General features: G+C 37.0%; 1 protein-coding gene across 3 annotated transcripts; it reads left to right on the forward strand.

The window, feature by feature from the left end:
• Positions 1-1,864: 1,864 nt before the first annotated feature.
• sv2ba (synaptic vesicle glycoprotein 2Ba) lies at positions 1,865-22,583 on the forward strand. Of its 3 annotated transcripts, XM_067451957.1 has the most exons (15): positions 2,001-2,088; positions 2,834-2,917; positions 3,913-4,144; positions 8,225-8,893; positions 11,829-12,009; positions 13,380-13,531; positions 15,073-15,206; positions 15,610-15,699; positions 16,474-16,587; positions 17,011-17,099; positions 17,959-18,123; positions 18,711-18,844; positions 18,936-19,139; positions 19,962-20,121; positions 22,153-22,583. In XM_067451957.1, exons 4-15 carry the CDS (start codon positions 8,431-8,433, stop codon positions 22,334-22,336), a joined length of 2,070 nt encoding a protein of 689 aa, XP_067308058.1. In that variant the 5' UTR covers positions 2,001-2,088; positions 2,834-2,917; positions 3,913-4,144; positions 8,225-8,430; the 3' UTR covers positions 22,337-22,583. The 3 variants fall into 3 exon arrangements, with proteins under 3 accessions (XP_067308059.1, XP_067308057.1, XP_067308058.1); XM_067451958.1 differs by lacking the exons at positions 2,001-2,088; positions 2,834-2,917 and adding an exon at positions 1,865-1,963; XM_067451956.1 differs by lacking the exon at positions 2,834-2,917 and having other exon boundaries at positions 1,960-2,088.

The following is a 22,583-nucleotide window of genomic DNA, read 5'->3' on the forward strand; positions in this document are numbered from 1 at the left end:
ATATGGGGGATTCAATTTAATTTATTTATTTATTTATTACAAAAAATGCATTAAAGGGCCACCAAAATGTTCATATTAATAAAATATATTTTAGAAAATATTTTTTCACCAAATGCAATTATTTCATGCTCCTTTCTAAGGACAGAAATCAAGACATCAATGCTATTATTGAATATTTTTTTATTCTCATAATTTGGTTACTTGACAATGCAATATCCAAATATTTATTTTAATATGTAATATTTTCCTGTATGGATTTTTACATATCAAAATATAAATCTGCCTTTATATTTGTCAACAGGCTTGTATTGGGGGTCTTTAGCATCAAAAAGTTGATCAAATCATCCAAAATATCCATCAGCTCTTCGCACCGGGACAATGACAGTCTAACAAGCCAGTCGAGATGAAAAAGTTTAATGTGATACAGTAGATAGCCTACATCTGACCCTATTAACCCTTTGAAAACAAATAATATTTCCAAAACACATTATTTGCATATGCATTGTGATGCACTGCTTGTGTGTGTTGTGAATGGAAGTTCAAGGGTCTCTGAATAATGAGCTTCATGATCCTCAATGAACTGTCTGCAGTGTCTTCAGAAAGCCCCAGGCCACCATTCTCTCTCCCCATGAGTTCTGGTGTTAGATAAATAAGGAAACAGTGAAAGAAAAGACTCTTCTCTCGATGTCACGCTGAGCTGCACGGAACGCATTCGTGACAGCCATGGGGAAAGCGTGAAGTGAATTTCAATATGCTGTCTGCAATCCGTCGTTCCCAGTTTGCCACCAATGAAGAGAGATGGGAAACAAGCTTGACACAATGAAGTACACTGCCAGTTTTGTCCCGTCACAAAAGCTGTTTTGTAGGTTGAATGACTTGCTGGAGGAGGAAGTAACGGTGACAGGCTGGGCTGTCAGACTCTGGCCAGCTATGTCAAAGTTAATTCATGCCAAGCTGAAGTTTAATGGTGGTCAAGGAAGTTGTTGTGTTTTCCTGTTTTGAAGATTTTAAAAGAAATTCATGGTTATAGATAAAAGCCTTGTTTAAGGGTTTAAATTAGGACATGGCCTTCATGGCTGTTTTTTATAAAGAGTAGCCTCTTTATATCTCATTGGCGGGCCGAGTGTCCTGGTTATCAGTTTAATTAAAATATGGTCACTCTAGTTTAGATTGAATTAGGACAAGCCGCAGTTCATTGGCATTTAAGTAGTTTTCATTAATGTGAAAAAAAGAGGAGGATAATAATTGGTGTGCATCATGAGAAACATTGGCACTGACATATTTAAGATATGTCAAGTTGCTTTCAGTTAAAACAGCTCAGTCATGCATTTTAAGCCTGAGACTAACTTAATATTACATAATATTAATATTTGATAGATTTAACTATTTAATACAAAATACATTTTAAAATGAGCGTAATTTAGTCTCTCTGCTCAATATTTATATTTTGTGAAATGATGTTTTGGTCTTTTTGACATAATATGAGCATTTATTAATTCATTTATATATTTATTTTATTGGGGTCTATATTGTATACTCACCAAATAATGTATTTATTACAGTAAAAACAGCTCTATTGTGAAATTAACTTATATATGCTTGTTGCAACTGTGATGTTTTTTTCAGGTTTTATGTTAGTTGCTATTGTTCTTTCACAAAGAAACACTAGATGGCGACTTTATCTTTCACTTTGAAGAGATATATGACAATAAAGTCCATTTCACAAAGCTTTATTGCTCTGATGAACAGATACAAAATAAGAATTGTCGCAGTGGCCTTTAAATACATCATAACTGCCATTGTTTATCATTATGCAAGCATTTTATTTTAAGAAATCAAATACTTGGGTTTATCAGGTAGGCCTACCATATTAGGCCTATACGTACTGAGAGGATTTCATGTCTGTCAGTCAGGTGATTGGAATTGTGCTCACGCTCCAATCAGCTTTGAAGGTTTTGATAGGGTCAGTTTGGTTGTGTGTGCTTTACCGTCTTTCCTTTCCTCCTCCTCCTTTTTCTTAATACTTTGGGATTACACTTGCAGACCTGTCTTCTGGAGAACAAGATCGACAGAACAAGATCTGACTGAGTATATCTGACACCAACACAAATATTCAAATGTTCTGTCATTCATTGGAAGATTTTTGACGTAATTTATATACATTTAGTTTTAAAGTATACAGTACACACACACACACACACACACACACACACATATATATATATATATATATATATATATATATATATATATATATATATATATATATATATATATATAACTGCGATTCATAAGATAAAGGTAGGGTTGGCAATTTTCAGAGAAGCTAGCTATAGTGAGCTAGTTTTAAAAGCATGAGATCTTACCCTCCCTTCAGAGTGTCTCCAAATCCAAAATGTCCGTAGTTATGCTATATGGCGTGAACACAGCATAAACTTGTTGTTTTGGTTCAGGCGAAACTGTAAAAGGTGTCTGCTGATCCAGACCGAATGCAATGGACAAACATTTTATGGTCCTATGCCTTTCGCAGACAATATATACATTTAACCTAGTGATTTCTATCAGGATGTGGGGAGACTTTCAACCAGCATAACAAAAAAAGTTTCTGGGACAAATACCCTTTCTTTAATTTACAAAGTTATGTGTGTGTGTGTGTGTGTGTTTTGGCTAATGTATATAGCAAACAGAACTCATGCAGTTCTATTAACTAAAAAGGGCAATCTTGTGTACAATGACATAAAAATCAGCATTTTAGGAAAGTTATAAATGTATTAGTCAAAACAGGATATTAAATGTGGTGTATTAGCTACGTTGTCTACAATTTTTGTTTCAGTGGTCCTTCCCCTGACAAGGTTTGAGAACAACAGTGATAAACCAAGGATTTGTGGAGGTGAAGCTGGTTTTACCGTAGATCAGGGTACGACTGTCCACTTGAGAAGTTTAGATGAATTTGTGGGAGGGGAAAGTGTGGGTGGAGGCGGAGCGTGTGGAGAAAACACAGGGAATATGTGATCTAAATATAGCCAATGGTTCTGTTGGGGTGGAGCTAATCCTCTTTGCAGCAGAATTACTGACTGTGGGATTAGGCAGCTTTGCTGTGTGCAAGACATCTACCCTCTGTAATAAACGTCCCATGGCAGGCCGTACAAACTAACGCTGAGTGTAGCCGGAAATGAGCGTTTTACTTCAGCTAGTTAAGATGTAATGTGTCGTTAATGTAAGTTTGAGAAGGAAATTATGTCAGCATCCTGCTGTCCTGAAAGAACATGCTAAAATCACCCTAAAATCAAAATTGACCAAGTTTATTTTACATTTTTTATGGAATATTGCAGTATTTATTATAAATCTGTGCACACACACACACACACACACATTTTTATTTTATTTTATAAATCATGTGCGTTCATTATCTTTAATCAAAATAATTTTCCCAACCATTTGCAACATTTCTTCTCTGATGATGTGTTTATTGGCGCCAGGGGCGGGGCAACCTGTCACTCACATGAGATCGACCAATAGCAAACCACAACCATCCAATCAATTCCAAAAATCAAAATCAAGTCCCACCCTACAGTTTTTCTTGTTGGAGAAGTTATTTCACTCTGATATACGTCATAATATGGAAGAAAAGACTATCGCAGCTTCTGTTTCATGCCGATTTTAGTAAGAGTTTTGAAAGATATTGCACTTTGGGTCAAGCAAACATTTCAGGCCATAAAGGCTACCATTGACCATTTAATTGCAATAATCTGTGCTTTGTCTAAATGAATAAATCTAAATATATTCAAGAGGGTCTTCAATAACTTGTCAGTGATTCTTTTGCATGCAATGGCACGTGTATGTAAAATCCTTATGTATTGCAACAATATTCCCCTACCAACACGTAACATTCTGTTTGGTCTATTGTTGCAGCATGTTCATTTAACTGGATGTGGACTCTACCATTTGGTCTGGCGGCATCAAGCGTAGGGAGATTCCATCTGGATGAGGCGCTGATCATGAGGTTGACCCATAATCCCTTAGTCTGCCCATCAGACTCCTGTTAAGGTGACATGTAGGGGTTGCCTTCTGAAACTCTGCCAGGATTTTCCTTTGGATTTTTTATTAATCGAACGCCATAATACATAAAGGAATAGTAATTCTGGTAAGTCAATTTAATTTGAATTTAAAGGTATTTTAAAACTGCTTTCAGTGCCATTGCTTTAGAATTATGCCTGATTGGGGATTGCCTTTGGTGAATGCTTTAGATTCAACTTTAAATGTCTGCAGTCCTACAAAACAACAGATCACAATATTTGACTTTACCCATTTTGAACTGTGAAATGATAACCATAAGCAGAGATTAGATTTACTCTTTGAAAGTAACAGTTGCATACTAGTATTTTGCAGATCTATAAAGCTGATGGAAAAGCTCCACCCTACATCATGACATGTTGCCTTTCATTATGTAAAACAGATTGTTTATTGACTTTTAGCCATTGACATTTTGGGTCCTATGTGTCCTCCAATGAAATGACAACAGCTCTAAAATGAAAACAATACTGAATAAACATGTATTTTCCCCTTACATTTTGCATTAAAAGAAAGCACACTATGTTATACCATTATCTTGTTTTGTTGTTGTTGAAAAAATATGATCCAAATGTAAAAGTTTAGAGTGAATTTTCGTATAGAAAATAAAGAAAAATCATTAAACTTAAATTAAAAATAATATTCACCAAGCTTTTTCTCAACAAATGTCAGCATCAATGGCAAATAACCAACAACAATTAAAATGACCAAACATATCCGAATAATTATAAAGAAAGTATTTTAATACAGGAATAAAGGTGTATGCTTGCCATTGTCCAGAGGCTTTTCTGTAATTTTACAGGTGACATGCTTAAGCAAACGTGCCCTTCAGACTTGCCCTCTATTACCTAGTGTCTCCTCCCGGTGACATCACTAAAGACCCGCCCACACCATGTGCACTTTTGCCATATATGGGTATATCGCCTGACGGAGAGGATGTCACAAATTAAAATAAGTGTGACAATTCTCTATAAACACCTAATTATTGCTTTCAGTTGAGATTTCAGACATCAGAGCAAAATATACTTTAATGTTGTTGGTTCATATTTTAAATTTAATTCGAAGTTTTTGTATAAATTAGCATGTAAAAAAGATAGCATGTCATGCTGTGGAAACTGCTGTCACTGCTTACTTGCATGTCATCTACTCAAAATCATTTTAATAATGTGCCAGGACATGTATGTGCTATATTCACATTGAAATAATAGAAAATAGGCCTACGTGTAACACTGTATACGGATGAATATCATAATCTGTTCCCATAACAGTCCCTACAGTTGCATTTTGCTAGAACGTTTATTTTAGCTTATTTCCCCGTACAAGTCAAAAGTTACATAATGCCCATCTGGGACCATCAGATCACGATGACCACGTCGAGACAGGATACTCAGTGAATGGAGATGTATTCACTCAGTAATCTCTTTTCAACTGCTTTTAATGTTTGGACATGGGACAATTGTCATTTATTGAAAAAGCATATTTTCTTTGCAGATCGGTACAATCTATGAATCTGTTTCTCTTTTTATATTATACTCCTAAAATTGTATTATTTCATCAAGAGACATGTTCATCACCCTCCAAATTTAATCTGGTCTTCTGGGAATGAATAAAATTCATCTGGTTTTAAGCTGGATTAAAACATAGCTCTCACTTGGAAAGCGGGAGAAAATATGGCACATGTCCAGGGCACAAGAAAAACAGCCTTTAAAGTTACACATTTTGATATTTGTGCATGGTCATTAATGCTACCTCATTTTCATATACATAATATGAATGTATGACAGATGCTCGAATACATGACTGTTCGATATAAAATACTTTGGTTTGCAGCACGCATCAGTGCGCAGGGTGTCTTGCGTGGTGTGGTCAGATCAAATGGCTTGTTCTGGATAAGTAAGGACTTATAATGAGGTCCGGTCTTGACCAGTGATTATCGTCTTGTAGACACTCTAATGGCAGCACGAGACAAAAGGAAGTTCATTGCTTGTAAAAATCTCACTTTTTAATAACGTTTTAATACGCTTTATTTATATAGCGCCTTTCCATTGCTTTACAAAATAGATAACAGCAATATGTAGGTAATAACAACAGACATCAGGTAATAATGATAGACAATAGTACGTGGAGAAGAAGAATATTACAAAATGGAAGATTAAAAAGGATAGTTCAAGGATATAAAATGGCATTACGTAGAGGTAGCACACAGCAGCATATAATCATGTACAGAGAAATACAGAACACAATTTAAGAATGGTAACAAATGGGTTTTGAGTAGGGGTTTGCATTCAGAAATATTACAAGAAATGCTTTTCTTACTTAGTATTTTTGTCTTGTTTCTAGTCAAAATATCAAAATATTTTTAGACAAGTATTACTAGACAAGTAAAAATTATTGTCTTGTTTTGGGGGGGAAATAACTCCAAATTAAGAGAGTTTTTGCTTAAAATAAGCCAAATAATCTGCCAATGAGGTAAGAAAAATAATCTTAATTAAAACAGAAAACTTTTTCTTTTTCAGAAATTTTTCTCACCCCATTGGAAGATTATTTATCTTATTTTAAGCAAAAACTCTCTTAATTTTGAGTAATTTTTTCCCAAAACAAGACAATAATTTGTACTCGTCTAGTAAATGCTTCTTAATGTAAGAATTTTTAGATATTTTGACTAGAAACAAGACAAAAATACTAAGTAAGAAAAGCATTTCTTGCAATGTAATAGGACAGCAGAGTGACAGGGGGAGGGAATTCCAGAGTTTGGATGCAATTACGCTAAATTATATACATAGAAGAGAGAGGCGACAAAAAGAGAAAGCCATGCAATGATTTGAAAGTGTGAAAGTAGTATTTGTACTTGATACTATAGGCCACTGTTAGCCAGTGGAGGTCAAACTGAATATGTGTGATTTGAACAGAACGATTAGTGTGGGTTAGTATTCTTACAGTAGAGTTTTGAATAGGTTTCAAGCTAGCAGGTAAACCAATAAAAAGGGCATTACAGTAGTCAAGACGGGATGAAACAAAAGCATGGATAACCATTTCAGAAAATAACACCAAGACTTTTAACACTTCTGAATGCTTTGAGAGTACCAGCAATATCACAGGCAAAGTCATTAGGAATAAGGTCTTGTCCATGTTTAGTTTCAGAAAATTTGAGTTGAGGCATCCTTTTATTTCATTCACAGTCACACAAGTGAAGGTTTTATCAATTTAAGATTTGGATGTTGTCAGCGTAGTTTATGTTATCATAAACGGCTATGTCGACGTAAGATCTGACCCAGAGTAGTATGTAAAAGATGAATTGCCATGGACCAAGAACGGATCCCTGGGGGACACCTTGCTTCAGGGGGACAGTCAGTGGTCTAAAACCCTGCATTGAAATGTAAAATTGTCAATCAGAGAGAGAGGAGGAAAACTAAGAAAGAGAAACACAAGAAATACCCACATCCAAGAGGCGTGAAATAAGTAAATCATGGCAGACACTATGAAAGGCGGAGCTAAGGTCGTGTAGTAAAAGTATTGAGAGAGAGACAAAATAATCAGAGAGTCGACACAATAAAGTTCAAAATACAGGTAAAGTACCTCTAAAAAAATGTACACTGAAAATTCCATCAAATTCATAAAGTATATTGTGCCCTATTTGTACAGATTTGTAGAGTGTATTAGGAAATGGGTGAAAACCAAACTTTTATAGCACATACACGTTGTCAATGCATATATGTTTGCTAAAGTGGCACCAAAAAGTAGCCTATTTGGACACTCAAGACAATGTTAAACAGTCAAAGTCATTATGAACACTGTTTCTGATAACGTTTAAATAAAACACAATTGTTTAAGTGTCTCACATGTATTTTATGTGTATTTCAATGCTTCATTGACAATAGGTTACTATAGCCTACTGTTCTGTATATTGAGCTTAGTCAGGGAGTAGACATTTTCATGAATGGAAACGAGGCTGTATGGGATCGATGAGCAGATTGTTCAATCGATTGTGAACCGAGAAAAAGTGTACCTGCATCGAAAACGTTCTGTTCCATTTACAGTTCTCGCATGTGCATTTAGCTGCGTTTTCATTCATGTACAATTAAACCATGAATTAGGTTGAATTTTTTTCCCCTAACTTATCAACTTTTTCTAACTAATGTTCTTTATATTTCAGGTGCAGCATGTGGCCTTGTGTAAAACCAACCAAAGGGAAATAACTCATTGCTGTCATAAATATCGAGGCCTTAACTAAACTGAGGTGCAGTTTATATTTTTAAGACATTTTTGGATTTGGAACAGTCACGAAAGACTCAGAGAATTCTGGGGATTATGTTCATTTAGCAATTTTTGTCTTCAAGAAAATAACAAATTCAAGCCAAAATGGATGATCCTTACCAAAACAATATAAACCAGCAGGGAGAAACGTATCCCACGTATGGAGAAGGAGGACAATACACGTACCCTTATCAGACAGACTTCCCTCCTCGGGAGGAGGATGACGCTGCTAGTGATGCCACCGAGGGGCATGATGAAGATGAGCAGATGTATGAGGGAGAGTACCAAGGCATCCCTCATCCGGACGAGATCAAGGAGGCACGGAGAGCCGCGCGAAGGGAAGCCCGTATGAAGGCCAGGATGGCAGCTGAGGTCGTAGAGGAAACGTTGCCTGAGCAATACGAGAGCATCATGGAAGACTGCGGTCACGGACGCTTCCAGTGGACCCTCTTCACGGTGCTGGGACTGGCCCTGATGGCTGATGGCGTGGAGTGCTTCGTAGTGAGTTTCGCCCTGCCCAGTGCTGAGAAGGACATGTGCCTGTCGAATGCGGACAAGGGAATGCTGGGTGAGTGAAGGAGTGGGGATCAGAATCAGCTGCATTTCAAATATGTTTAATGTAGTTCAATGTAAAGTTTTCAGAACTAAAAACTAAATGTGAAGTTACCTGTTCTATTTATATTTGTGCTGGGAAAATAATAGCACATATACATTATCTTCACATGCTTTTGAAGAATTCAAATGTACACTGTGGTGCTCCTAGATGTCCCAGAGAGTTTTATGTTTGTCATATCAACATTTCTTTATTTAAAAAGTAAAATGTTTTTCCACAAATTGTTTTCTTATTTTTTCCCCCCATTTAATTAAATTAATTAAAAACGTATTAAATATTAAATACTATATTATATACTATATACTATACAATATTATTATTATTATTATTATTATTATTATTATTATTATTATTATATTAAAAATATATGATTTAATAATTATTAACTATTATTATCTATTATAATTCCTGTTATTTCTTATTAATTTAATGTATTATTATGTGTGTTGTTATGATTATGTTTTGCAAGGAGTATTTCTATTATTATTACTATAATAAGCATTACTATTCCATTTGAAAGTTTGGGGTCAGTATTTGTTATTAGAAATTAATTTATTTCAATCATAACTTTTATTTATTAAATTAATTAAAAGTGACAGTAAAGACATTAATAATATTCAAATAAATTATGTTCTTATAACATCATCAAATAGTCCTGAAAAACTGTTGAACTGTTTTCAACATTGATAATAATAATAAATGTTTCTTGAGCAGCAAAATCAGCATATTAGAATGATTTCTGAAGGATCATGTGACCCTAAAGACTGGAGTAATGATGCTGAAAATTCAGCTTTGCATCACAGGAATAAATTACATTTTGAAATCAATTTAAATAGAAAACATTCCTATTAAATTGTGATACTTTTTAGAATATTACTGTTTTACTGTGTTTTTTATTGAATACATGCAGTCTTGAGCATAAGAGACTTGAATGTGAGCGATTTAGTGAGACACAAAAATTAGACAAAAACATCTAAAAACCTTACCGACCCTTACGTTTTAAAAACTTGTATATATTTAATGATTCTGAACAAATATTGCTATTTTAATATTTTCTTCATACTCAAGCCAGAACACATTCACACCTCAAAGTATACCTGTAAAATCTCAGATTTTTTTAATAGCTGTGTTAGGGACAGAATGAGAGCACAGGTAGAATGAGAATATTTCCTAGATTGCGTGCAATAGAGGGGCAGAAGCAGGAAAAGTTTCAGTCAGGGATGAAAGTTGCCGCTGTGTAGTGCGGTGTGTAATCCACGGTGAGGTTCACAATCCCTGCCACGTGCCTGATAATCACTTATCCCATTCTCTAATTAGCTGTGAGTGTGTGTGTGTGTGTGTGTGTGTGTGTGTGTGTGTGTGTGTGTGTGTGTGTGTGTGTGTGTGTGTGTGTGTGTGTGTGTGTGTGTGTGTGTGAGTGTGTGTGTGTGTGTGTGTGTGTGTGTGTGTGTGTGTGTGTGTGTGTGTGTGTGTGTGTGTGTGTGTCACAGAAGAAAGAAAGTCATATGGGTTTGGAATGATATGACGTTGAATAAATGATTTGAATTCTGACAGAATTTTAATTTTAGGTGAAATATCCTTTTCGTCACCTAGAAATCAAAATGCAATTTTTTAATGGAATATTGCAGTACTTAAATAAAGATAATAAAAATAATTTTTCTGTAAACATCGTTTTTTAAATTCATGTGCCCTTGTAATCTTTAATCAAAATATGATAAAAGAATAAAAACAACATATCTCTTCTCTGATGACGTGAGGGCGGGACAACCTATAACCAATAGCAAACCACAACAACCATTTCTCCAATGGCAAATTAAAGTCCCACTCTACACTTTTTCCTTGTTCAAGAAGCTGATTCCCTTAGATATACGGTACAACAGGGAACAAAGGATTATCACAATTTCCACTTTATGGCATGATCTTTATCACAATCAAGTGGATAATATTTAACAGAAGCCTCAGAATATCACACACCATCCTGTCTCTGTCTCTCTTGCCTTCATCAATGCTATACTACTCTCTCTCTCTCTCTCTCTCTCTCTCTCTCTCTCTCTCTCTCTCTCTCTCTCTCTCTCTTCTCTCTCTCTCTCTCTCTCTCTCTCTCTCTCTCTCTCTCTCTCTCTCTCTCTCTCTCTCTCTCTCTCTCTCTCTCTCTCTCTCTTTCACACACACACATTCCATAGACGTAATGATTTTTTATTCTGTACAAACTAATAATATATTCAATATATTGGTACTCAATTCCCTTACCCTAAACCTACTATTTTACATTTTCAAAAAACATCACTTAGTGTGATTTAAAAGCTGTTTATCTCATAGTGATCACAACATTTCCACACAAGGACAAGGATTTTAGATATTTTGCCATTCTTGCAGGGACATTTTGTCCCCATAATGTAGGGTTTATCAGGACACACACACACACACACACACACACACACACACACACAAACACACACATACACACTGTATTTTCTATCCCCTTACACTGCCCCTGCCCCCACAGGAAACATTCTGCATTTTTACTTTCTAAAAAAAACTGAAAAGTTGGGACATGGGTAATGTCCTCTTATTTCACCCTCTCCTTGTAATACCTGTGTCATACCCATGTCATTATACACATTTTTATGTCCTCATATGTTCCACCCCCCACCCCACAAACCCCCCACCCACACACACACAAATCATTTCTGAAGAATATCCTGGAGTGAGACTGGGTCTTTTTAACATGAATTTAATGATTTGATTGAACATTGTTTGTAAATGACTTACTGCATCATTTTGCTGAAAACTTGCAATATTTGTCTTTAAATATCGTTGAAGTACCTGATAGTTTAACTATGATGTACTGTGTTGTTGTTCTTCAGTAACTGTCTGTCTCTGTGTTCAGGTTTAATAGTGTACGTGGGCATGATGATCGGCGCTGTGGTGTGGGGGGGTCTGGCTGATAAACTGGGCAGACGACAGTGTTTACTCTACGCACTGGCCATCAACTGCATCTTCTCCTTCCTCTCTTGTTTCGCACAGAGCTACGGCTTCTTTATCTTCTTCAGACTCTGCTCCGGAATTGGGTGAGAATCACAGAAAGCAGCAGTAATTTATTAATGTATCTACACTATCGCTCAAAAGTCCGGAGTCAGTATGATTTATTCATGTTTTTGAAAGACGTCTCGTGTTCACCGGGGCTGCATTTGATTAATTAAAAAATACAGTAAAAACTGTAATAGCGTGAAATATTATTACAATTTAAAGGAAGTGTATGTAAAATTGTGGCCAAAAATGGTACTGCAATCACTTTCAAATGACTGTATAGTGGTGTTTCCCTTCTCCCCCTCCCCCTGACTCGAGGTTGCCGGATAGGCTGCAGGATCAGCAGGAACGTTTGTAGCCGCAGATGTGGTAACTAGAGCAGATCTGTAAATGGTAAATGGACTGCATTTATATAGCGCTTTTATCCAAAGCGTTTTACATTTTGCCTCACATTCACCCATTCATACACCGACGGCGGTGTCAACCATGTAAGGCGCCATCCAGCTCGTCGGGAGCAGCTGGGGTTAGGTGTCTTGCTCATGGACACTTCGACACTTGGTCAGGTGGAACCGGGGATTGAACCACCAACCTTCCGGTTTGTAGACAATTTACATGAACCACTGAGCCACTGCCGCCCCATATGGGATCTGGCAACCCGGATGCCGAAACACTACTGACTTCATGATTGGTCGATAGGTGGAGGGTGGAGCTTCAGGCCCAAACACAACATGACAACATCAGCATCAGTTGAGGGCTGCAACAACAACTTTTAAATGACAATATCCTGGCCGGACTACTGTTGTCAGTGATATAAGTATTGGAAATGAACATGATTTCTTAATGTCTAATGACATAGCAGGGCCATTTTATGATTAACTGAAATACATTTATTACATACAGTTCCTTTAAAGCAACTTATTGCTGCTGGTGACAGCATCATTACCCCAGTCTTCAGTGTCACATGATCATTCTAATATGAGGATTTGCTGCTCAAGAAACAGTTATTAATATATCAATATGGAAAACAGTTATGCTGCCTTCATTTTTATACATCTTTCAAGTGCAAAAGAACAGCATTTATTTGAAATATAAATCTTATAAATCTTTTTTGAACATCATAAATGTCCTAACTGCTACTCAATTTAACACAGTTACCAAAAAAAAAAGATTTTATTTCTTAAAGCATCTTACTGTCTCCAAATGTTTCAACAGTAGTGTAGCACATAGTTTATATGATTTCATATTTCACAAATGGAAATATTGTCACATTTTTTACATTTACCTGAGTCTAATTACCCAAGTTGTATATTTGCAGTGAAATGGTGGAATCTCTTATCAGCTTTATGGTAAAATTGTATTTTATCTGTCCAATAAATGATATCAAGAAACAGTCTCTGATGGTCTCCTGCAGGATCGGAGGATCAATCCCAGTTGTGTACACGTACTTCGCTGAGTTCCTGCAGATAGATAAGAGAGGAGAGCATCTCAGCTGGCTGTGCTTGTTCTGGATGCTCGGAGGACTGTACGCTTCATTCACCGCCTGGGGAATCATCCCACATTATGGTAATTAATCGTAAATCCTTACAATGTTTCTAATAATGTCAATTACAGGTGTAAGAGCAAGCTTAAAGAAAGCATGTCTTTGGATAGCATAGATGTGGCTGCAGGTTTATTATAGTTAAAGGTCCCGTTCTTCGCGATTCCATCTTTCAAACTTTAGTTAGTGTGTAATGTTGCTGTTAGAGCATAAATAATACCTGTAAAATTATAAAGCTCAAAGTTCAATGCCAAGCGAGATATTTTATTTAACAGAAGTTCCCTTTCAAAGCCTACAGCGAACGGCCGGTTGGACTACAGCAGGAAGTGCAGGGATGTAATGACGTCACTAGAACCGTTTGTTGACTAACCCTCCGCCCACAAGAACACACAAAAAAGGGGGCGTGGTCTTGTTGCTTTCCCACGTGGAGAAGAGCGCGCATTCAGCGCTTGCATCTCCCGTTATGGTAAGAGGCGGGACCTTTCCGGGCAAAGTGCGCTAAGTTGCTGTCCAATCACAACACGGGAAGCGCTGGCCCAATCAGAACTCGTTACGTGTTTCTGAAGGAGGGACTTCATAGAACAAGGAAATCCGTTTTTAGGACAGAGGAAACAGCGCTGTACAGATAAGTAAATTGTGTGAAAAATACTGTGTTTTTTTACACGCGAAACATGAACTCATGTTATATTGCACACTGTAAACATAATCAAAGCTTCGAAAACACGCGAAGAACGGGACCTTTAAAAATCAAGTTTTTAATAAGTCTATGTGGTGTTTTTAATATGCTTTATGACAAGCATAACCATATGCAAGTTTATAAGTCAACACCATTGCTGAGTATTTTCTCCTTAAAATTCCAGTGAACCAAAGACAGTCTCATAAATGTGATTTGAAATCGCTGGTGTTTCTTACGTCACAAACCTTACCAAATACCTTTTATCCAATTACATCAACGTGTGGGCAGGCTTTTGCATATAATTAACTATGTGCAAAGCAGAGGATATACTTTTCTGTTGATATGGAAAATCGTGTACATTAGCAATATTGCGGATGAATTATGTATATGATATATATTACGATGTTATGATTAAACAATATGCCGTTCTCCGCTGACATTATATGATGTTCAAAGCGTTTCTAAGGATGCTGATTTTTAGAAGGCAGACTGAGATGGTGAACGGGAACATGTTTGTGTAACATCAGCAACACATCATTAGCTGTTCGATAACGTAACTATAAAAATAAAAGTTAAATTAAAATATAGGATAAAATTATATACTATAATAGTATATAAACAATACTAACATGACACTGTTGGATAGATGATAAACCATGGGGTAATAACAAAAGATTTGCATTGAGCAAAGAACTGACAAAATAAATCATATTTTTTTAAAAAATCATTTAAATGTGCTTTTTATAAATGTTAAGTCTCAATGCAGAACCTTTTAGAACAAAATAAGTGAATTTCTATAAAAATATTAGAAGCTGTCTGGAAGATGTTGGACATAAAACCACATGTCAAGATCCAGGTTTCTGAGGATTTGGTTTTTTGTTGTTTTTGCAGGCTGGGGTTTCAGTATGGGGACAGAGTTCCAGTTCCACAGTTGGAGGGTGTTTGTGCTGGTTTGTTTCCTTCCCTCTGTGGCTGCTCTCGCTGGTCTGGTGTTCATGCCAGAAAGTCCCCGTTTCCTCCTGGAGGTAATATAGTGTATGATAGTTCACTAGTAGAGCACTCTGACTCTCTCTCTGACTCTCTCTCTCTCTCTCTCTCTCTCTCTCTCTCTCTCTCTCTCTCTCTCTCTCTCTCTCTCTCTCTCTCTCTCTCTCTCTCTCTCTCTCTCTCACACACACGCACACACACACACACACACACACACACACACACACACACACACACACACACACACACACACACACACACACACACAAACACACACGCACACACACATCCATCCATCCATCCATTCCTTAATTTCTTTATATTTAAGTAAAATTACTAAAAATTAAACTAAAAGTATCATCAAAGCTAAAATATAAAAATGAAGGCTAATTCGAAATATTAATAAAACTAGAATAACACTGTCTCTTCTGTGAATTTCAGACTGCAAGACGCGATGAGGCCTGGATGGTCTTGCGGCAGGTCCATGACACCAACTGGAGAGCAAAAGGAGAGCCAGAAAGAGTGTTTGAAGTAAAGTTGCATTTTAAACCATTTTAAACATTTTAAACAAATATACCACTAAAGCCCCTTTTACACTGCGATTCCGGCAAATACACGGATAATGCGACCCGGCATTTGTTCCCGGGCCGCTAGATTTGGTCCATTCACACTGCCAGCGCTAATATGTGCGCTTTCACACACAACGCTTAACGGTTCCGGGTCGAGTTGACACGTGACATCCTAATGTGACGTATAATGGCGAGCGATCTCAGCTTCAGCGCGGATAGTAAGGAGCACCGTGGTCTCGACTTGTCCAGTTTGCGCACATTTCTGCTTGTTTAATTTTAGTTTATTTTGTATACGAACACTCTCTGCGTTTAAAACACAGACAAGCTCTTCTGGCACTGCAGGGTTGTATTATTGAAATAACAAGCTCTAGGAGTCGCACGATAACTACGTACACGTTGCGGCATTAGTTTCGGCTTTTGTTCACACAGCGCTCGTCCCGAGTCGAATACCGCAATATTACTAGGTCCCCGACCCGGGTAGAATTTGGTAAACAATCCCGGGACGTGGTTGCTTTCACACAGAAGGCGACCCGGCAATGTTCCGGGAATATTGCGGGTCCGACGTGCAGTGTGAAAGGGGCTAAAATAACAGAAAAGCAGCAGAATTAACCCTAGATCTGCATCTGTAAGGAGTTGACTGAATAAAGTCTTGATTTTATTAGGAACTGAACTGGCAGCACTTGATAAATGGCTCAGTTTACAGTCTTAACTATAAAAATATATCCCTCTCTTTAAGGTTTCGCAACTCAAAATACCTCAAACACAAGATGACGAGTTCATAGAGATTCAGAGTGATACTGGAACTGCCTTTCAGCGATTCATGGTCAGACACATGACCCTGGTTAAACAGGTATGCTATCAAAAACCAACTCCAGAGGTTTATCCTTTTTCCAGTTCATAGTACAATAAGTATCTGCCACCATCTTCTTTCTCGTCCTGCACCATTTGAGCTTCAGACCTGAATGATAGTTAAAAGTTTGAGACTTGTTGAGGAGAGCTGTGATGTTAGCTCTCTAAGCAATTGGAATTACAGTTTTTGTCTGACAGAAGATAAAAGATTAAAAGATTGCAATAAAAATCTCATAGGTTTGCATTACATGCCTTAAAAAAACTCAGAACACATTTGCAGCTGCATAGCAAACTCCTGGCAACTACAAAAAATGGCAACTAAATGTTCCTGGAAAATGTTTCATTTTTGCAAGTGCAGATCGGATCTTAAGATTCTTGTTTTGTTAATGCAAATGAAGTGATTGTTTCCATTGTTCTCCAAAAGGTCATGAAGAACATGATGTCACTGGCTGCACCTGAACTCAGGCTCAATGGTTTGTTCATTGCCATTGTCTGGTTTACGATGTCCTTCAGGTGAGCAACTCTTGATAGAGCAGCTTCGTATACAGCATAGCTAGTAAAGTGAGCTTCTTGCAGCATACTCTCATTCCCTGTCCTAACGGTCATATAATCTCATAAGTGATGGATTTGGAATACTCTTGTAACGGAGACCAGCTACTAAAGAGCAGTGCGGGTAAACCTCACTTCCCTGGCCTCAATAGGTGCACTAGCAATTGACGCTAGAGTCTGCGGCCTTTAGCGTGATGACATGCCAAACCAGTTACGCCATTTTGAATCCCATTTAGAGTGGTGCAAGTAAAACCAATGGGGTTACATTGGTGCCATGACCCATATGGAAGTGAGGTTTAGAGGGTGAGTGTAATGCCCACCAGCTAGTAAAGAGCTATGCTAGTAGACCTCACTCCCCTGCCCTCAAAAGGTGCCCTAGTGACTGATGCTAGAATCTGCAGTCTTTAGCGTCCTGGTTATAGTACCGGCCTCCCATGCCAGTGATGCCTGTTCGAATAGCGCTTGGAGCAGTGCAAGTTAAACCAGTGGGGTTACATTGGTTCTGTGACCTGGATGGGAGTATGGTTTAGGGGATGAGTGTTTTCTGTGCAGATAAACCTCACTTCCCTGCCCTCAGGAGGTGCCCTCATCTCAGTAGCAGTATTATTTATTTATTTTTGGACTACATATACATTCTGTGATTGAAATGAAAATGACATTTCATGCTGCCTAATGAGGCATTTTAGGAGACTGTATACAAAGTCACCATCATGTCTGGAGCATGTATATAATGATATTTCTCAAGGCAATTCAGTAGGTTCTGGAACAGAGTACAACAGCTCATTTAACAGTAAACAATATGAATCATTCTTCCACCACACAGCTATTATGGCCTGGGAGCGTGGTTTCCTGACCAGATCAAGTACCTCCAGTTTGAGGAGTATGAGTCCAACGTCAAGATCTTCCATCGTGAGAAAGTTGAACGCTTTCATTTTAACTTCACCCTGCAAAATCAGGTCCACAAAGAGGGGGAGTATATCCACGACAGGTACATTTACAGTACTTCATTATTCATTTACAGTCGGATTATCAGCTTAACTGTCCCTCTGTGTATACAGCATGATGTTTTGACTAATGCAAGTACTGTTCAAAGATTTGGGGTTGGTAAGATTTTTTTAATGTTGAAATAATGTGAAAGTGATGAGAAGAGAAATGTCTCTTATGCTCACCAAAGCTGCATTTATTTGATACTCTTGTGATGTCAAAGCTGAATTTTCAGCATCATTACTCCAGTCTTTAGGGTCACATGATCCTTCAGAAATCATTCTAATATGAGGATTTGCTGCTCAAGAAACATTTCTTATTATTATCAATATTGAAAAAAGCTATGCTGCTTAATATTTTTGTGGAAACCATGTATCATTTTATTTTTAGGATTCTTTGATTAATAGAATTTTCAAATTAACAGTATTTATTTGAAATATATATATTTTGTAACAGTATATGTTATGGTCACTTGTGATTAATTTAATGCATCTTTGCTGATTTAAGCATTCATTTAAAAAAACACTGACCCCAAACTTTTGAACGGTTGTATAATGGTTGAGCAGTCAGTTTTATTTACTTTATGCGCAGGTTTATCAACATAGAAATAAGAAATGTGAAGTTTGAGGAATCCCTGTTTGAGAACTGTTATTTTGAGGACGTCAGATCAACAGAGACCTTCTTTGAGAACTGCACCCTTAAAAACACAGTCTTCTACAATACTGGTATGCAATTCATACAAAGCATTTTAATACTATAACATGTTTGAATGTTTATTTGGGTTTTTCTTTTCATTAATTGTCATGTTCCTTACAGACCTGTGGGAAGATTCCAAGTTTATTAACTGTAAGCTGGAAAACACAACATTTTTGCACCCCAAAAAAGGCTGCCATCTAAATTTCCAAGAGGAAAATGACATCCTCATCTATCTAGTCTGCTTCCTGGGCAGTTTGTCTGTGATACCTGGCAACATCGTAGCAGGTCTATTAATGGATAAAATAGGACGACTTAAAATCATAGGTAAGTGGTTACACGCAACACCTTATATTAATGTTATGCTTTTTCGGATTTTACCTTTAATGAAGTGTTTAATATAGTTTTTTGTGAATGTAAAAGGTTAGCAAAGATTTAAAGATCAAGTTATTGTCTCCTACATGAAAGAATCAATTCTGAACTGCCTGAAACGAATCATCAGCAGTTCCAGTCTAATTTCCCTAACATATCTACGTAGGTTTGTAAAACCTTTACATAATGTTTTGCATAATTAATTGACTGCCCACAAACAACGTCTACTTTGACCCGCCCTAAAACATTGTAATGGTAGCTGAGACTGGAAGAGTTTGGTTTGTGCTGTCGACATGTCAAGAAGACGCTGTTTTCTGGCTGTCTGACCAATCAGATCAGAGTAGGGCAATCACAACAGAGTGGGCCATTTGACCAAACAGAGCAAAGTGGGCCAATCACAACGGACTTGGCCATCTGACCATTCAGAGCCAAGTAGGCCAAATCACAACAGACTGAGCCAGCTGACCAATCACAACAAAACAGATTGGGCCATCTGACCTGTCACAGCAGAGTAGACTCAGAAAAAAGGAGTTTAGAGAGACTCTGAATCCTATATCCGGCTGTGAGAATAGAGGTGATGCTGCAATGTATATTATGAGCAATTTTAAGTGACTTTGACTGTGGATGCATGTAAACCTATTGTAGGAGTCCTCCAAAACTAAATTAGGAACCTTTATAATTGCACAACAGGGGCGCTGTAACAGTTACGGCTTTATCAACAACTTTTTAAAGTGTTTATAGTATGTAAATGAATTCTCCTTGTGTGTTTGTTTGCAGGGGCATCCATGTTAGGCTCCGCCGTCTGCACGTTCTTCCTGCTCCTGTGCTTCAGTCAGTGGGCTGTCGTCCTGTTCCAGTGCCTCTTCTTCGCAGCCAGCGCGGCAGCTTGGAACGGCATCGAGGTCATCACGGTGGAGCTCTATCCAGCCTCGAAAAGGTACAAAAAGAGCCATCTGTAAAAGACATCTCTGTTTTTTTAACTTTTTTTAAACTTTTGAATGGTATAGTGTAAATACTTTTTTTAATTATTTAGATCATTCAAATCTATTAGATTTAGCTACTGTGGTCAACATTTAAAGCAATATTTTACTTTTAGCTTATTTTAGAGTAGGCACAATATGTATTTGATTCAAATGAAACTGAAGCTGTAAGAGATAAAATATGTTCTTCTGTCTTAAGGTTGTTGCAAAAAAATTGTCTGGAAGTTTGTAAAAACAACATATTAAACAGCCTACACTTCTGTGCCTCAATACCTCATTCATCTCGAATTTAATATGATACACACAAATAAAGTTTCTTTATTAAGGAATTCCAAATCTGACAAAAATATCAAAACATTTTAGAAATCTTGACAGGACGATGTTTTATGTAATGTCCAGGATAAAGTGAACGTATGGTCACCCAATATGCATACAGTTAGGGTGTTATTAAATGACTTCAAACGTGATATAGGATTTTGGCCATATTGCCCATTTCTGAGTCATTCATTCCCTGTGTGACTTGCAAAGTCTTTTGTTTTCTCACACCACAAGGTTTTACGGTGGCCTCAAAGCTTTGGCATTGCCACCCTGAGCTTGATTGGTATGTCTGAGCTAAAACACGACCCCCTCATTACGGACAAAGAAATGTAGAAATAAATACATGTGAAAATAAATAAATGTGCACATATAAATGTATATAAAACTAAACATATATAAGGAAATAAAAGTCATAGTCATAGATTTGTTTATGGTTTTATTTATTTGTTATTTTGTCAGTTTTGGAAGTCCATACTTTATTGGCACTAATAATTTCATAAAGCTTTAACACCCATAGTTATATTATAATATTTCCATTCTACAAAAGGTTCTTCATCATGAAAAAGGGTGCTTTAGAGTATTAAAATGTAGTACAAATTGAGTGTTATTTTAAGAACTAATCACTGAAAAGGTATTGAAGCTTGTTTCCACCCAAGAAAAATCTAAATCAAAAAGGTAATTGCATTTAAAAAAAATAAAATAAAAAAAATCTCAGAATTGTGTTTTATAAAGTCGCAATTGCAAGACATAAAGGCAGAATTGCGAGTTGTAAAGTCAGAATTGCGAGTTATAAAGTCAAAATTGTGGGTTTATATCTTGCAATTTTCTAAAAAATAGCCAGAATTGATGTAAACTCACAAATGTAAGATGAAAAAGTCGCAATTATCTTTTAAAGGTGTCATTAACTGGCTTTTTACATTTTTTATCCTTTTGTCTGAGGTAAGCTAATGAGGTTTGTGTGTTTTTTACATTCAAAAACATCAAAATGAACAAACAAATAAAGTATTTTCCAGCCTGTGACAGCGTGCTTAGGTATGTTTCATGATTTTATGTATTACATAAATATAAAAAAAAATGTTTTACTCACACAAGTATGTTGCACCATTCCTGTCGGATCCAATATAGAAGGCACAGCATTGTGTTTTAATCTCAATATGTCTGCAAATCCAGCATCGACCTAAGACTCGTTTACAAAAGATTCCGCAGTGAAATGAAGTGAACAAGGCACAGCGAATATCTTGCTATCTTTGACATGTTTATTGCTGGGAGAACTTCTACCCGTTTAGCTCGGTTTAGCCGGTTCGCAGGACTACAGAAGCAGGCGTACATATTTATCTGTTGAGGTGGCGTTTCCCCGTTCTATTACGCCATTGATCAGTATATATTTGAGAGCTCTCATTTTCTGGGCCTGGTGTCAATACAAGCTTTTCTTTGAATAATAAGGAAGTTTTCAGCTCCTAAACTTACAGGAGATTCTTATATCACAATTAACTTTTATTTATCAAAAGCTCAAGGGAAAGTTGATTTGTCAATTCATCCCCTTTAAAATATTTTATTCTGTGGTGGAAACAAACTTCCATAGAAAGGTTCTTTGGGGAACCAAAAAAGTGTGTTAAGTATGTACATATTCTCCCATAGTCTGCTCATTAATCCATGTCGTATTTCCTCAGAGCCACCGCTTTTGGTGTGCTGAATGGCACATGTAAACTGGCAGCTATCATCAGCACTTTCACCTTTGGCAAGTTTATCGGCATCACCAAGATTATCCCGATCATCCTGTCCTTCTCAGCGCTAGTGTGCGGAGGACTGCTCGCATTTAAGTTACCTGAGACTCGGGAGGTCATTCTCCAATGAAAACGCCAAACTCCTCAAGGCCTCAGCGTTTGGTCCAGCTGGACACTGGATGACCGCATGCTTAGACTGATGAACACTGACAGGAAAAGGGCTGAATCATGTAAAGCTGAAACGGTGTTATGTTAGAACCACTGTACTGTAGTATTACTTTCATAGTATTACTTTTATAGACGTAGAGCATATGTATATGTTGTTCACAGTGGCTGTATTTTGAGTAAGAAATCCAAAATGGGGCAATATCTTTGCT

Source organism: Pseudorasbora parva, chromosome 1, assembly GCF_024679245.1.
Source record: "Pseudorasbora parva isolate DD20220531a chromosome 1, ASM2467924v1, whole genome shotgun sequence".
Taxonomy (NCBI): Eukaryota; Metazoa; Chordata; class Actinopteri; order Cypriniformes; family Gobionidae; genus Pseudorasbora; species Pseudorasbora parva.